The following is an 18,152-nucleotide window of genomic DNA, read 5'->3' as shown; positions in this document are numbered from 1 at the left end:
TCCTGTTTTTCATTTGAATTTCAACTAATGAGAAAGCATATCCTTTGTGATTTACAAGCCTTTCCAACAGTTGACCTTGACTCAGGGTCAAAGGTGGAAGGGGAGCCCACGCGTGGCCATATGGACATCATGTAATTTATGGATTTCACTCCTTAAATCCTCATGCACTGCCTCTGAGGCTCTATAAAAAGAAATTGCACTGAAGAGGTCAGAAGTCTGTTATGATGGGCTTTAGGAGGAGAGATCAGAGAGCTAGTGAATACATCCTGCTTTTTTATTTTACTAAAAAAAAAATCTTCCATTCACTATTTTCTCATTCAACTGCACATGCAGCACTCATGGATGTGTCACCATTGTATGTCATTATTTCTCTTCACTCATCTCAGGCTCATATAATATCATCAAGTCTGCTTTATCAACTTTAAAATGGGCGTCATCAGCAATGCAGACCTACTATTACACCAGCAGCCTGTAATTACCCAGTGCTTGAAACAAATAAAAAAAAACAAACAGACTAGAGAGCCATCACCATGAAAACACCAATATTGAGACTTTGTCAGTTGGCCTGTGTAAGGAAGGTATTTGGGCTTAGGCACAGCAGAACCCTTGGGTGGCACATCTTGCTCATGGCGCTATGCTCCATCACGGGGCTGGGGAACATTTGAAATGCCAGACAGACCATCTGGAAGTAGGGCAATATTTAGATAGATACACTTGTAAACAGAGTAGAAGCTGTAATACCACATTATATGAAAAACAACAGTAACAACACAAAGTCATACATTACACACCCAGGAGATTTATGTTAGCTCACCTGGGTGGAAAGGGCTGCTCACACACAGAAGTAACAACTCCAAACAACCCTGAGATTTATCACCCAACACTCCTGTTCCATCCACAGATTTATAAGCAGATAAGCTTTGTGCCAAATTTCAGGAAATGTTTTTGACTGTCAGGCACTGAAATTTACTGTTTTCTTTTCAGGAACAGTTTAACCTGTATAAGTGAAACTACAAAAGCATTTCCTTGAAATTGAATAAAATACAGCTTACCATACCAAGTACCATATTAAAGAGAAGTGTGATGACTATGAAGTTATTCTTCGATTGTAGCTTAGAGTTTAAGATGTCAACCGTCAACTGTATTGTGTGAGTTCTACCAAGGACCACTTCTTTTTGTAATCCCACCAGACATGCACTATTCGGAGGCACATACTAGAATAAGAGTTGTTAAAAAGATTTTTATATTGTGAATATTAATAAAACGTTTAATGAAAGAAACATATTCCTAATGTCCTTATTTAGCTTCATTCACTTATTGTCACTGGCCAAAACAAAACTGATTTGATCTTGGCCAAACATATACTTTCAGTAGACATCCAATGTGTTAGGACTTCTAAGCCTTTCTTTTAACAGCCAAGTCTTTAGATGATAATACACATTGATGGTCTGCATTTGAGTCTCTGCAAATCCAATCACCGGTTGCTCACCCATCACCTCCTCCTTCTCTCCAGCAGCTGCTCTCTCTCTAGCCCAGTCATGGAGGGTTTCCAACTGAAACACTGTTTTATCTCATACCAAAACAAGTTAAAACATCAATGGACCACAGCTCAAAGCCTAATACCTCCATTCTCAAGTGTTTTTTCCTCTGACAAATCACACTGGCATGCCAGAGCCTAGTATTTCCACACAGAGGCAAGAAGAGGAGGAGGAGGAGCGCGTGTGCAGGTGTGGGTGGTTTGTTGGGAGAGAGGGGAGTGCAGCTGGTTGGGGTCACACTGGCTCACTGTGCTGAATGACTAATGAAAGGTTTATGGTGGCGCAGCATGACTGCCTAGTCTGAATAGTGGGCTGGAAGAGGACACGCCTTGTCTGGCTTCTAGCATCCTCCTAGTTAAAAACAGCCATTAAACAAGTTCTCTGAGAACATTGGGCCACAATCCTTCACTTAACAAGCTCATTATTTCACATTGTTTTTGTCCTTTGCTGCTCCTCAGTGGCAGTGGCAGGGAAAAAAATTATGTTTGATGTATGTCTCGGTTAGATTGTACAAGGATCTTTGTGAGAGAAGGAGGATAATGGATCCACTAATGATGTGGCCCTTGCTTATGTGGATCCTTGCAGTAATGCTGGGTCGTCTGCATGAATATTCAATGGCTTTGTGTCTGAGAGAGAGGTGGTTGCTCAAGGTTATTTTAGAGGGCATCAGAGGACAATGCTTAAAAGCAGATTCTGCTTTTAAATCAGCTTCCATCATCAGCAAAATTAGAGTGAAAACCCTGAGAATCAAAGCAAGCCTGAACAGCCTTCTGTTGCTTTCTTTTGATCTGTATATTTTTTTATGCTGATTCGTTTACTGGAACACTTTAAAACTTAAACAGCAAAAGTACAGAAATTGACATCTAATATCTGTTTGTAATAAACAGACAGCTTTATTGACTATTATCCTTCTACTACATTATCTTTAATCTCTTTTGTACAGACATGTTTAAAGCTACAGAGCAGCATATTAGATACAGTATAAACCTTTTTTCACTAGTGCCAAATAATACCAGATAAGAAGTATTCCGATTCTGTATTAATTTGGGAAAATGTTATGTGAAGTTACCAGGTTTCATTTTTCTGCAACATACAGGATGAACCTTCATTCTCAACAATTTATCACTGTTTCACTGCACAGCACTGAAAATCAATAGCATACTTATACTGAGCAGAATTGACTGAGTGTGAAATTGCAATCAAACAGCAACTATTACCCTCAACCAAACAGATACTACAGAGATAAATGATGTTTACAAATTCCCCTGAAATTCAGTTTACATTGTTATATTACTTGTTTTCACTTTATACCGTCATGGAAAAAAAAATGTTTCTCTCATGAAATGTAATTTAGCCTCCCCCACTTGAAAGAGAATTGCATTTTCAGAGCCAAAATTCGAACCCTATTTGTAACAGATGTTAAAGCTCAGATCTATTAAATCAAATCAAGTCATGTCAGATTCAATTTTAAAACAACTTTTACACGACAGACACACTGAAGACAACAGGGTTTGCTATGTGCCAAGATCAATGCCCAGAGCTTTACATTAAGGCTTGTTCCATGTATATTATTACTGTTACTAAAGCCTCTGCATAACATACAATCAAATGTTGAACACACTACCGCATCATCTATTTTAATCCTGGATTTTGTCGGTTGTTCAGCAAAAAAGCACAATTAAATGCTTTGACTCAGCTTGAAGGTGCTAATGAAGATGTATTGACTTTACAGCTGTCTTAAACAAAACACTTTTTATAAACAACTAATTAAATCTTTCAAAACTTTATGCATTCTTACTGAAGTTACCACTTTAGTAAAGGTTTCAAGATCCATAACTAAGCATGTGTCATGCCAACACTGTTAGGGCTATGAGGGGGTTTTCCTGCTTCATCACAGCCCTTTGCTATTGTTAAGCTTGGTTATGTTTCTGGCCATGGTGTCTGTGTGTGTGTGTGTGTGCTTTGCATAGCTATCTTTGTAGGAAAGCTTTGGGTTAGGGTTGGGGTGATTGTTAGGGTGGGGGATTTAGTTGTGATGGCTATAATTAGGGCGAAGATCAGAGAGCGGAGCAGCACCCTAACAGGTTTAGAAAATGTCACATGCCAGCTCTTTAGCACACTCTTCTTCTCTTCATCCTCCTCTGCTTGTTCCTTCAGTGTCTCTTGTTCAAAAGAATGGAGGCAAAGATCCAACACACAGACACAGACAGCAAAAGAGAGGCTCTCTAGCGCATACTAATCTAAAACAACATAGCATCTGGGCAACATGTTTTATTCCCTCCCCACTGAGGCGTGTTTAAGTGTGAGATGGGGCTCTGCGCATCTCATCACTTAGGGAAGGTTGTGGCCTGCATCTACAGCCCCCCACCCCCCACCCTCCTTTTGCAGGTTCCTATCACTTCCATCCTTAAATTGGAAGTGACAAGCCACTCAAGCAGAGGTGTCTTCGCTCCCCCCATCAGCAGCCATGCAGCCCCACTCAGAGCTGTCAGCCTGATTACATATCAGCTAGATGGGGCGACCTAAGGAAAGGAGATGTCTACCAGGAGACAGACCACTAAACACATTGTCTGTCCTGCTGCTGCACATCTGCCAATACATAGCACCTTTCCCCAATGTTGCCAAAAAATCTGAATCCTCCACCACTCCTGCTATACTTGAAGTTCAACAAACTATATCTTTCTGTTTTTCATTATTTTGTTTTCTGGTTCTATTAATAATATTTGCTGGATTGTGAGCTCTGTCTTACTTTATTTTGTTTCTTTGCACCCCGTCTCATCACTGGTGCTTACTATTGGCATCACAAGTCATTTACCAACTTTTCCTGCAGTGGCAGCTCATTACACTGACAGAGCAGATAGACTTGTCCTCCGTCTATGAACTAGTAGAGTATCGGTGAATTGGCATGCTAAGTGATGGAAGCATTGAGTTATTGGAGCCTCCGTGCATCTGAGACACCAAACTCTCTTGTAACAAGAACAAAAATACACGTTGTTTACTTTAGTGCTGATTTCCTTGTCTGTTCTTTTCTCTCTCCCCAGGCATGAAGCTGGGAAGCACTCCACGGCAGTCCAGAGAGGTACGTGTTTACTCCATTTCTCCCAAAACACAGAGCCGCAGGTTTCTTCCACCTGTTATCTATTGCAAAAAAACTGATTGTCAGTCTTGTACTTCTCAGCTTGTCTGATAGCATCTGTGTGACCTCACACTGGGCATTCAGTCAGTCAGACTGAGGCTTAGTTTAGTAAGTATAAACTATCCCAGTTGAACCAGGAAAGCTTCCTCAGAGTGAGTTTTTTATTTGACAACAATAGAATTTTCTTTGTTATTTTCACTAACACAGAGGCATACCTTCAAAAGTAAAGTTTACTAAAGCAAATATTAACAGAAGAACTCATACACAATTATAATAACATCTGATTATTACAATAAAAAGATGCAGTGAAGGTCTTATTATGTCAGACACATACTCATACTGTATGTTCTCCCAACTGACCCCTGCTGACTCCCTCCTCTGCTGTGAAAATCAGCACCAATGAGATTGCTGCAGACCCTGATGAACGTGATGTCTGGTGTATAGGTTTTTGCTGCGCGCTTGCCTCGCACATTAAACAGACAGGGAGGATCCAATCCTTTTTCTTTTCTTTTTTTGCCCCTTCAGACGTCCCTGCAGATGAAAGAATTTAGCAATTTAAGACAGGAAGGACGTGAACCAAGATTTATGATGGTCTCATCACCTTGTACGTTGTAAAATTGAAATTATACATCCAGTCCATTGGCTTTATGATGTCATTACAACATTTAATTGAAATAAAATGTCAGAATGCATGATAGCCCTGGGCATCATCTGATGGTAATCAGGAAGTAGATGATTCTAATTTAGATTCCCCATTAAGTGTTTATAGGACATTTATAGTATTACAGCTCCGTTTATTGATAGGTCATGGATGGCACGGGGCACTGTGTGACATTTACATTTAGAACTTGTTAAGGTGCAGTGAAACAGCACCATCAAGTGGCCCATTTAGGACATGTGATGTTATTTTGTAGCATAGCCCAGATTTACCTACTATAAGTAAAACGCTTGTTGAACATGTCTTGTTGCTTGTTTTACAGACTCTTTCAACTCAGGACCGTGACAGAGGCAAAACTGACAATTATCAGGACCTCCAGACCACCAAAGGCATGCTGTCCAGCCCGATCCCTCCAATGCAGTTCCCACACTTTGAAAAGAACAAACAGACAGCGACCCCTGTGTCTCCAGAGCAGGACATGGGATCCCTTCATGTCTCCAAGAGACAACGCAAACTTTTGAAAACTAGTCCCCCAGTTCATCACAACAAAAGTAGTGTTTCCTTATCCCCAGTTTCTTCTTCATCTTCATCCTCCTCTACATCCTCAGATTCCTCTTCTGGTGCCTCACACTTTTTTTCTCCTGAGAGTTGGAGAAGGCTTTCCAGTATCTTAGAAGCACGCAAGAAACTGATGAAGGAAATCTGTACTAAGTACAAAAGCAACATCTCAAAGACCATCACACACCATCATGTGAAATACCTCTATGTGGAGGACAAGTACAAGCTGTTGTATTGTCAGGTCCCAAAGGCAGGTTGCTCCAACTGGAAGAGGACGCTATTTGTACTGGCAGGCCACGCCTCCAACACTGAGAGCATTAAACATGACACAGTCCACTACAGCAACCTTATCAAGACGCTTGATAGCTTTAACCAAGAGGGAATCAGGCATCGTCTGCAAACCTACACCAAAGTCATGTTTGTGCGTGAGCCTTTGGAGAGGATAGTGTCAGCCTACAGGGACAAGTTTGAAAATCCCAACCCATACTACCATGGCCTGTTTGGGAAACCTATCATCTCCAAATACAGGAAGAATCCATCACCTGCATCCTTGAATACAGGCAATGGCGTCACATTTAATGAATTTGTCCAATACTTATTAGATGTCCACCGGCCCGTGGGGATGGACATCCACTGGGAGCAAGCAAACCAGCTTTGCCACCCTTGTCTCATAGACTACGACTTTATTGGCAAGTTTGAGAACATGGAGGAAGAGTCCAACTTTCTCTTGCGACTGATTGGGGCACCACCCAAGCTGAAGGTTCCAACTTTTAAGGATAGGAACCCAAAAGACAAGAGAACCTCTATGCAGATCACAGAAAACTACTTTTCACAAGTCAACAATGTGTCAAGGCAACGAGTATATGACTTCTACTACATGGACTATCTGATGTTTAACTACTCCAAGCCTTTTAAAGATTTATATTGAATAACTCTTTCATGCTTCTTGATTCACAGCCACATTCCACAGCATCCATAGCTCTACTATGACAAACTTAAGATGCTCACTCACACACTCACACATGCATTGGGATCGGAAAGAGAAAACTTTCCTCTGAACATGACAAAGCTGCTTTTTATGACATTTTTACCGGATGAAATTCATTTTTTGACTGCTGTGGGTTATCGCAGTTTATGTGCTGTTGTGTCAAATACTATCTAAATTGTCCTTAATGCAAAGTAGTTATCCATCACTAAGAAATAGTGAGCAAAACATTTAAAATGGTAAAAGTTATGCTTCTACAAAAGTTTATCGTTCAACAGGCTTTAAAATATGCCTTACTGTGAGTCAAGTAGTACTTGCAAATGTTTTATGTTTAAATTTGGCACCAATATTAAAAATAACATTCCTAAATTTTGCAAAAAACATAAAAATGTATGATGAAGCCCTACCACTTTTCTTTACAGTAAGGAAAAGTAAGCTCAGTTTGTTTGAATGAACTCTTTTCTTTTATTTGATTTTCTTTATATTTGATTTAAATATTTGCACTTACAATTTGACTTACAGCCAGTTAGGCGTCAGTATACCTCTATGTATCAGTGCATACTAATACAGATATTCGATGTGAATGGCTTTACTAAATACAAACTATAACAAAATGAAACACTATAAATATTCTTTAAAATGTGTCAAGTGCTGCCCACCTAGAAGCTGTGTGCACTTATTGTAGCATTTTTATACTTCTAACTTTGTCGGGTAGGTTTGTGCTTTGGTCTAATACATGATGTATTATTAATGATGTAGGCCCCCCATCATTAGAAGTCTTTACTTCAGCTGTTAGATGCAGGACATCCACGGTACAAACTGTTGCTGCCAGTATCTCTCTTGCCTGTTGGTATTACAGCCATTCAGAAATCTCTTCATGGCTTTCTCTCCTAATGATAACAAGCTAAAGAAAAACACAACACATGTCTAAATCTAGTTATAAAAGTGATGTTTTCTAAAGTGTATGATTTGTCTATTTCCAGCAAGGTTGAGAATACAGTGTGCCCAGACTTCACTACACTACCTAAACAGCTGCCAGTTCTCACACTATCAGCAACCATTGTACACCCTTTCCTGTATGTATCACATCTATTCTACACCACCACTATATAGGCTTTTTGCTGACTTCTACTGTGTAAAATTGTATAATGGGCATTCAGATGACTATATATTTTTTTATGTATTTCTAAAACATACATATATATATATATATATATATTCAGTGCTTCTTAGTGAAGGTACTTTAATTTCCTTTTTGATGTCATATTGTTCTTTCAGTAAAACAAGTGTAGAGTGTTGTGTAACTCAAGAGTTACTTTCTAAAACAAAATGTCCACCAGCTGAATTCAAGTCAAACACACAAATCAATGCAAAAACTTAAAAGGCACAATATTTGACTGATCGATTGATAAGACTTGGTGCTTTGGACATATGGAAAGATTGTGGTAATTAAAAATTATATAATTTTGGAAATTAGCTCTTTGATTACCTATTCGTGACCTGTTATTACTTCTGACAGGTAAACAGACCCTGTACAGATGAGCTGCGTTCAATCTAGTTACTCATCCTGAAAGGCAACATTTTTACACATAGCCAGTCTGCTATGTGCATGCGTGTGGTACTAAATAAGATGTTTAAAATTAGATTTTTCCTGCATTTTCTTTAAACATACATTATACTAGCCAGCTGTCAAACCATGAAGCTTTGTGAAGATCAAACCACATAATATACCTAATCATAAATTGTTAAATGTGAAACAAATACAAGTTGTTATGATTCAACATGTCTAACATACTATATGTTTATATGTTTATTATGAAGCAAAAGAAACAGTGCCATCAGTTGGACTAATGTAATGTAAATTTTCAATTGGCTATTTTGGTCTCTGCAAGTAACTGTTCATATTGCCTTGGGTCATAGTTTAAGCTGTTTGTGCAAACCAACATGAACTATGTCTTCAATCAACCAAAACTAAACAAACAAGCTGAAATGTAAATTAAAACAAGTTATTTATGGGAGTTGTTGTTCAAACACTCACACTGCAGCTCACTGGAATTGTCTTTTATGTTGAGTGAAATGATTTATAAAGAGATGCATATGCCAATGGGAACAAAAGGGAAATTCCTATTATTTAAAGACCTTTAATATTTTGGTGGTATTATCTTTTTGCAGTGATGGTAATTGTATGAACCTTTGTCAGTATTGTGTCAGCTTTTGCAAATCCAGAATCTAACCTTTGTTTAGGGTTGTGGTCAGATTCTATGTAGGTGTAGCCAAAATCTGACCAAAGCTATTGCATTATAATGAGTATTCCTCTTATTAAACACCCTGTCGGTCCCCCAACCCAACCCCCGACCCTCCGAGCTAATCAAATTTTCTTGGTATGTGGGTGTACGGACAGACTTATCAAAAGTATAATTACAGTAACAAGTGAATGTATAACAGTTTATTGTTGGTGCAAACATGTATAAAAGATTATCTTAAGCCCTTTGCCTTATTTTACACTGCCAATCAAATGGTGTATTTCAGGAAGACATTTTTCAGACGGTTATTTCTGGCTGATGAGTGTCTACTAATAAATTGACTTTTAGCATTTTTAATGTGTTTATATTCTTTTCTTAATGTGGTTGTGTAACTGTCATGTTGTTGTGTTACAATATAGTGATATGCCAATTTCAATTTCACATCCTATATAGTGATGCAGAGGATCAGTTTCATCTAGGTCTGCCTCCTGGTTCTCCAACCAGACAGGAGAACCAGACTTTAGCCTAAAAAGAAAAAGTGAATCCATTTAGGTCTCTGTACTGAACCTCCAAGTCAGTCACACGTCTGTGAAATCAGCCTGTCTAATTAGGATCAACACTGATTGTGAATCAGTTTCAGCTGCTGTTGCACATAGAACAGACAACAGGTGGAAATGAGAGGCAGTTGTCAAGACAAGCCCTATAAAGGAGAGGTTCTGCAGGTGCTGACCACAGAGGAGATCCCTCAGGTGAACGTCCACCACCTCATCAGGAGCGTGCCCAGGTGTTGTAACGGGGATCAGCCTGTAATGTGATTTTCTACTTTTATGTTGAGTAGACCTGCATGGGATAGTTTTGATTTACATTGATCATCTTTATTTATTTTTTTTGTTGTTGTTCGCAATGTATTCCACTATGTAATGAATGAAGATTTTCAACTGGAATATTTCATTCAATGTGATCTAGGAGGTGTTATTTTAGTGTTCCCTTTATTTATTTATTTTTGAGCAGTATTTAAGTCCACACCAAGCTAAAGCTCCATGCGTGGTACAAGGATTTCAAGACTGGATGAGGCTCCGGAGCTGGAGCCAGGACGTTAGGGGAGCTGTTTGGTTTTTGAAAAAAAAAATAAACAACAGCCGTACTTATTTCATTGTGCTGCCATGTGTGTGATTATGTGAGGGTCTAAGCTTGTGTGGCAGATAAATATTGCAGGTAAAATTGATCACTCTGTAGAGTTAGAAATTTGATTAAATGCTCAAGGCTGATTTCTACAACAGCTCCTGTATAAGTCATGAGAGCACTTCGAGGGAAGTTGAAACTGAGAAAACAAAAGCCATCCATTTACCTCATTAGTGTGCATGCAAAATCTTAACAAGCTTTGAAGGGAACGTGCTTGTGTAGCTAAATCAGATGAAGCCTCAAGCGGACATATAAGGGAGGCAACCAAACATGTTCCCAAAGCGATGAACAACCTCACTGTGGTAAGAAGGACTGTGGAAAAACGAGACACGAGACCCAGCATTATCGTGGCTGATGACAGGCTTCAGCTGACTCTCAGATGACAGAGCTCCATCACACAGGCGTCAGGTGTGTCTAAGGACTGGCTAATGATTGGGACTTCAGGGCAGGGGGGGGCTGTGGTGGTGGGACAGGTTGACAGCCCATTGTTCTTGCTGGGCTTCAGTGGTAACATCTGCATCAATGCCTCTGCAAAATTTGCCAAGAACGGAAAGAACAAAACCAATCTGCATCCTCGCTTCAGTGGGGCACATTTGATTCTTCCTCTTTCACACAGAATCCCTGTTTGTTTTGGATACACACTGCTGCATGCTCCACACACGTCTCTCTGTGATATAAACCTCATTAAAATGATTTGCTAAAGCTCCGTTATTAATCAAGCAAAGCAAAATGACAAGTGGGAAATAATTTTACTCTCAACACTGGAGTCCTTTTGAGGACATGTGACTCAAATATCTCATCTTGTTAACTAGTCTGGCTGTTTTATCAGCACACCACTCATTCTGGAAACAAGCACTTATGTGTCATGAGGCTGGATTATAATATCAGTAAGCCTTTTTCCATATCACTTTCTAGAATCATAGGTCAGACATTGAACCATCCCAAGCTTCAAAATGTCAGATTTAAGAATACTTACAATTTTCTATTATATATTTTTTAAATTCACAGAAGCATAGCAGCATGACTAACTTGATCAGACTTATAGTTCAATAAGGTGCTTTTCAGCTGTCTCCAAGATAAATCTGAACTAAAAGCCCAGCTATGTATCATCCCCTCTATCCAAGACATAGCATCATCACATAATGGCAGCACTGTATGTGAAATATTAGAAGCCCTTTTTTCATTCCATAACAGCCACAAAAGACACTGCAGTTCTGCTAATTAAGCTATTCCATCACACCTCAACAACAGCATATTGTGGAGGTATTATTAGTGTAAAAAATCAGCATCACACCTGGATGGTGATGTTGATGGACAGGAAGAAAAGAAGTATGCAGAGCTCAGAGTGTTAACAGCAGCTGAGAAAAAGATTCTATTCAGGTCTGACTTCCCAACACGTCGGGCAGAGCAGAAAGTCTTTTGTTTAGTTTCTAATTGAACCAAAAAAATCAGAGAGCACTCAACACCGGGATGTAAAACCCAGTATGGTTGTATGTGAATGCAAATTTGTTTCAGCTTAAATTCAAATTCAAGTTGAAGACTGGGACAGGAAAACGAAACAGGATTGAGGCGATTAAAATACACAAGGAGTAACGAGACACTGGTGAACACAATCAGGGCAGCGCAGGTAATCACACAAGGAGGGAACACAAGAGGAAGCAACACTGACGTAGACACTGAAGGGAACAGACTCTTCCAAAACACAACAGGAAATAACCAAAACAAACCATGAACATAAAACAACCAGGAAAACTAAGAATTAAACAGAAAACAAGACCAGCCGAACACAGGATCATGACTTTATGATCTCCATAAAGCAGCACAGAACCGCAGCCAGTTTAAAACTCTTATTGTTCATTTGATTTTTACAGTCACTCTCTGAGCTTCCAAAGCCCTTTTGAGCTTTTCATCATATTTTCCCATGACTGGCATCTCTCACAAACTCCAAAAAAAAGCAGCTTCTCTTTCTTCCTGAGCATTTAATGCTACAGTGACTGAACCGTGCCTTCCCTTTGTCAAGCCGTGTGAGTGATGGAAGTGACAGAAAGAGACACCTGCACCTGAACCCCCGCTGACAGGGAGGGAGAGAAAGGAGGAACGTGGAGGGAGGAAAGGTGCCCTGCCTGATGGGAGAAACACACAGCGATGCAGAGACTAACACTTATATTAACAGGCCAGGAGTTGCTGTGCTATTAGCAGGCTACGGTTTTCCCTTAGCTCAGCCAGTCCTGGGATGAATAAGCTTCTCTCTTAGGAATAAATTAATCCTGGTAATCTAGTGAATTGCTTTTGGAACACTGTTCCCTCCTGAGGAGATAATCAGCAGGAGTTATCTAGGAGTGTCTGTAGGCTGGCTGCTGCAGCTGCAGGTGCACCACCCTGCTCAGTAGCAGGTACAGGTTCAGTCTGAATATCTGCCTCCATGTCAGGTGTCAGTCAATATTCACTGAATAAAATGATGATGTGAATGATGAGAATGATGTGGATATGTTGACTTCGTTGACAATGTTTTTTTATGTCAATTATGTGATATGAAGGTGTGAAGCAGCCAGCAGGGATTGAAAAGTTTTCAGCATTAAGTATTAGTGTTGACATTTGACTTTTTTGTTCGTCAGGCATGAAGCTGGGAAGTTCTGTAAGGCATGTTTTTACTCCATCCGTCCTAAGACACAGACATGCAGTTTAGCAATACCTGTTTTTTTCTTGGGAAATAAAAATAGATATAAAAACTTAATTTCTTCTGTTTACTGATCACCTTACATGTGAGGTCAAGGAATTTGTACATTCTCTTGATGGTCATGTGGGTTTTCTCCAACCTCTTCCCACATCCAAGAGATGTGCATGTTAGGTTAATCGGTGACTCTAAATTGCATAGTGAGTGTGAATGGTTTTTCTTAAACTCTTACATTAGCGTCTTACTGTCTGGCTGTGGCTGAAGACAGTGATGGACTCCTGATGACCAGACCTTCCCTCTGTGGACTAGAAGAGCATTGGAGGTTTGCCGGAGCTAAAAAGCGGATGTGATTGGAAGCATTGAATTACTGGATCCTCTGATGCATCACATTCACTCAGCTCTATTGCACAAGGACAGAAACAATACATTGTTTATTAAGGGCTGATTGTCCTATCACTGTTCCTTTGTTTCTCCCCAGGCATGTAGGTAAGAAGCACTACTCATCAGTTCACAGAGGTAGATGTTATCCTAACACACACACACACAGGTTGCGCCAACTTGTTGTGAAACAAAAGTGATTGTCAACCTTGTACTTCCCACTGTGTCAGATAGCATCTCTGTAGACAGACTGACTTCAAACTGTGCATTCAGTTTATCCTGACAGATTTATCAGCTCCCCTTGCTGTTAGGGTGAGCTGCAGCATTCTGATGCTTTTTATACTGTACTCTTAGAATTAGAATGTTTCAAAAAATATGCCATGTGTACACACAAAGAAAGATGAAGCTGTTGCAGTTTAAACACTTATGTAAACAATGCCCATCAATGCAACCACTGTGTTTTCAGATTGAAGTGTGAGTTAATTTGGCAATCTGTATTGAATCACTAACCCTTCTTACTTTCTTCTCTGTAATAATAAGCACCAATGAGAAATGTGCATTGGTGCCACAAACTGTTGTAAAGCTGAAATTCAGTCCAGGCTTTATGATGTAAATACAGTATATAATTGAAATAATGTCAGAATGCATAATGGCTTTAGATGTCACAAAGTAGATGATGCATTTATAGTATTTAGTACGATATTGATAGATCATAGGGCATAGGGAAGCTTGTGAAGTAACATAGACTTTGTTTAAACAGCACCATCAAGTGGCCAATTTGGCAATACAACCTTCAGTTTTCTGACCACATAGGCCTACTTCTGATTTACCACTGCCATTCATTTTTTTATTGTTGCATGGATACCCCATTACTCCTTAAAATATTTGCTGCTTTTAATTTCAGTCTGCTTGTTTTACAACCACCCACATCTGAGTCTCCAGAGTGGAAAATATAGTCTCTGAAAGACAATGCACACGTTTGAAAACAGGTTCCCTGGTCCATCACAAGAACAATCATCTTTCCTTATATGCAGGTTCCTCACTTTCCTCCTCATCCCCACTTTATCCCCAATTGCGTCACAATTTTTTCCCCTGAGAGATGGAGAAAGATCACCAGGAGCTTAGAAGCATGTAAAAAAAATATAAGTACTTCAGCGGAATCTCAAAGACCATCACACGTCACCATGTGTCATCAACCTTTGTGGAGGACAAGTTTGAAAATCCCAGCCCATACTACCATGGCCTGTTTGGGAAACCTGTCATCTGTAAATACAGGAAGAACTCATCTAAGGAATCACTGAAAACAGGCGACGGCATCACAGTTAATGAATTTGTCAAATACCTGCTGGAGTGCATTGAAAGTATTGCTTATACTCTTCCTTTGCTGTTACCAGCTGTTAAGTGCTGTCTATGTGGGAAGGGCTGTGTTTCATTTGCTTTCTATGATCATATCATAGTAGGAAACTGCATTTATCATACTAGCATTTTACCTTCAACATAGACGGCTGCATTATGTCTATTGCTGTTGTGCTGCCATGTGTATAACTACGTGAAGGTAAATAAATATTGCAGTTAAAATTGATCACTCTGTAGAGTTGGCTTTAAATACTTAAAGCTGATTTCTGCAACAGCTCCTGTATAAGTCATGAGAGCACTTTGGGCGAAGTTATAACTGTGGAGAAAACAAAAGCCATCCATTTACCTCATTAGTGTTCATGCAAAAATCTTGACAAGCTTTGAAGGGAACGTGCTTGTGTAGCTAAATCAGCTTGAGGCCCCAAGCAGACATACCATGGAGACAACCAAACATCTTCCCAAAGTGATAAACAACCTCACACTGGTAAGGAGGACTGTGGGGAAAAAAAAGACTTTGCTCCATTTTTCAAGTATTATCATTATAAATTCCTCAGTTAATCTTCATGTTTGCCTTTAAGCCAGCACGTGGATTCACACGCTCAGCTGTCTACAACAGTCACAACTGCATCAATGCCTCTGCAAAACTTGCCAGGAACTGACAGAACTAAATCTGAGTCTTCATTTCTGTGGGGCACATTAAGAGGCAGAATATTCCCTCAAATGTCAAAATCAAAACGTTGCTCAGGTGTATTACGAGTTAAATTCTTCCCTTTTCATTTAAAAACTTAAATTTATTTTGGCAAAACAATGCAGCAAGCTGCAAATATATCTCTAAGTGATACAAAGTTCATCTATTATTCATTACGCAAAATGAAAACAAAACGAAAAGTTGGAACGTCTGGTTGACTGTCCTGGCTGTTTCGTCAGCATGCCACTTATGTATAAATAGACCAGATTTTATGTATGAGTATGGCTGTAATAGAAAAAAAAAATTAGCTTGGGTTTTGTGGACTCCGAGTAGGTGAAAAAGTCAAAAGTCAAAAGTGTGAAGAGCTTATAATATAAAACAGCTTTACCAGGAAAACCATGATGTCAGAAATCTAGTTCTTGGGAAAACATCTAGATCTAGCTCTTACTTTGTTGGAATGGACAGATCTTGAAGATGATCTTGCGATTCGATTATAAAGTATTCATGTTGTGTGTCATGTGTTGCATGGAAAGACCCTGACTAACATTATATTTTTGGGGGAAATACTGATGTTGCTTGTAAAATGTTTAGTATAACTACTACCTATGAAGCCAAATCGGGCTCAAAGTTTTGTTCATTTGAACAAATAAAATTCTTTCAAACACTAAAACTTGAAACTGAAACTTTGTGTTTTGATGTTTTTTTAGTTCAAATAATTTTTTTGACTCAACTTTGAAATTCTTTTGAATAAATTGTTTATTTTCAGGTTTCATTTCAATAAATATTTTCATATTTAGCATTTTATTTTCTTCAGTTTCAGATTTTTGTTTTCAAATCCTTTTTTACAGTTTCACATCTTGTTTCTTCAGGTTTAAATCTTTTTTTCACCTTTGAGATTTTGGCCCCAGTTTTGCAGGGGGTGGGACATGGATGTGGACTGCTGAGTGACAGCACGACCATGAACGCTGAGGCAGAGCCCACTCCAGGCTGAGGACTTAGCTAGGCCATGGTGCCTTCAGGGAACATTGGACATGTGGTTAGTTATTTCCAAGAACAAGGCAACTGGACTCAAGGATTGTTTTTTGAAGATGTTTCGCCAGTCCCCCAAGTGGCTTCTTCAGTTCTGCTACTTTTCTGGTAGGGAATCTGAGTTTTATGTGTTCAGGACCTCTGTGGGTGGATCTTGCAGGAGCTCACATGAACTAAGATCCCTATAGTTGGTTAATGGCCAGTTAACAACCAGAAACTGTGGGATGAAGGGACAGGGTTGTGAACAGGTGAGAGCTGTTGCCTCACTAGTTGACTGTTGACGGCCCATCTTTAGAGTTGAGTGGGAGTAAAATCTGCTAGAAGGGATGAAAGGACTGAGTTGTAAACAGGGGAGAGCCGATGCCTCAGCCCTCCCCCTCTGTTTAGAGAGGGTTTTTCCAATTTCACATAGATGGCTTCTTTGACTCCTCTTTCATACCATCTGTCCTCCCTGTCTAAGATTTGGACATTATTATCCTCAAAGGAATGGCCACTGTCTTTGAGGTGGAGGTGAACTGCTGAGTCTTGTCCTGTGGAGGTGGCTCTCCTGTGCTGTGCCATCCTTCTGTGTGGTATTTCAACAAGATTCATTTGGTCTTCACCTTTTTAACTATAAGAGTATTCCTTTCGAACAGACCAGTGTTTTGTGTTTTTACCTTTACATGTTTCGACTGCGTCCTGCGGTCTTCTTCCACATCACAAACTCTTCTTCAGAAGAAACCACATCGCAAACTTAGACAACTACTGGTGCACCCCAAAGACAAGATCGAACCGGACAATAAATGCAACGTCATATATGAAAAATACCCTACCTGTCTTGCAATAAAACATACATTGGCGAAACTGGAAGATCATTCAGCACACGGAAAAAAGAACATAAAATAGAATGTGAAAAGGAATCAGCTGGGATGAGCACGAGGGCAACAAAACAGAAAGCACAACAAGAAAACCTGAAATCAGCAATCTCAGATCACTGCAAAAGGGAAAGACACATTATGGACTGGGATGGGGCAAAAGTAATCGGCAAGGAGGACAACAAATTTAAACGTTGGATTAAGGAGGCAATTGAAATCAGGAAGCAGGCCAATGGGACAGTGAACCGAACGAGGGGACTTTCACACTGTCCCACACCTGGAACACTGTACTGAGGAGACCAGACTGCTGTCCCACACCTGGGACACAGTGCTGAAGAAGCCGGACTACAGGTGGCGCTGTTCCCCTACTACCTGGAGTAGTGGGAGAATTGCGCCACAACCTGCATAAAATCAGCTGACAGAAGTCTTAGTGGGTATTGTTTGTGCCCGGTGTTGTAGGGTCCTGATGACCCCCAGCTTATGCTCCAGTGGGTGGTGTGAGTCAAAAAGTAGATATTGGTCTGTGTGGGTTGGTTTCCTGTAGACTTCTATGCTTAGGCCCCTGTCTGCTTCAGTGTGAACAGGGCAGTCAAGAAATGCCAGACTGTTGTCTTTGACATCCTCCCAAGTGAACTGGATGTTTTTGTCCACTGCCTTTATGTGTTTGGTGAAGTGCTCCACTTCACTAGCTTGGATCTTCACCCATGTGTCATCCACATACCTGAAGCCACTTGGGGGAGTGGCGAAACGTCTTCAAAAAACAATCCTTGAGTCCAGTTGCCACGATTTAAACACTTGGAAATGACTATGACCCGGATGAATGAGAGCATCCACAGATATATGACATGTGGTTAGTTAAACTCATTGTATCTA

At 39.9% G+C, this 18,152-nt stretch overlaps 1 protein-coding gene across 1 annotated transcript in view; it reads left to right on the top strand.

The window, feature by feature from the left end:
* chst8 (carbohydrate (N-acetylgalactosamine 4-0) sulfotransferase 8) overlaps nt 1-6,976 on the top strand; it is a 120,267-nt gene extending 113,291 nt beyond the window's left edge. The window contains exons 3-4 of the mRNA XM_028402319.1: nt 4,580-4,617; nt 5,655-6,976. Of these exons, the coding sequence (XP_028258120.1) occupies nt 4,580-4,617; nt 5,655-6,818 (1,202 nt within the window). The 3' untranslated portion in view covers nt 6,819-6,976. The remainder of the gene's footprint in view (nt 1-4,579; nt 4,618-5,654) is intronic.
* The last annotated feature ends 11,176 nt before the right edge of the window (nt 6,977-18,152 follow it).

This window comes from Parambassis ranga, chromosome 3 (assembly GCF_900634625.1).
Source record: "Parambassis ranga chromosome 3, fParRan2.1, whole genome shotgun sequence".
NCBI classification, from domain to species: Eukaryota; Metazoa; Chordata; class Actinopteri; family Ambassidae; genus Parambassis; species Parambassis ranga.
This window is presented reverse-complemented; position numbering and strand designations above follow the sequence as displayed.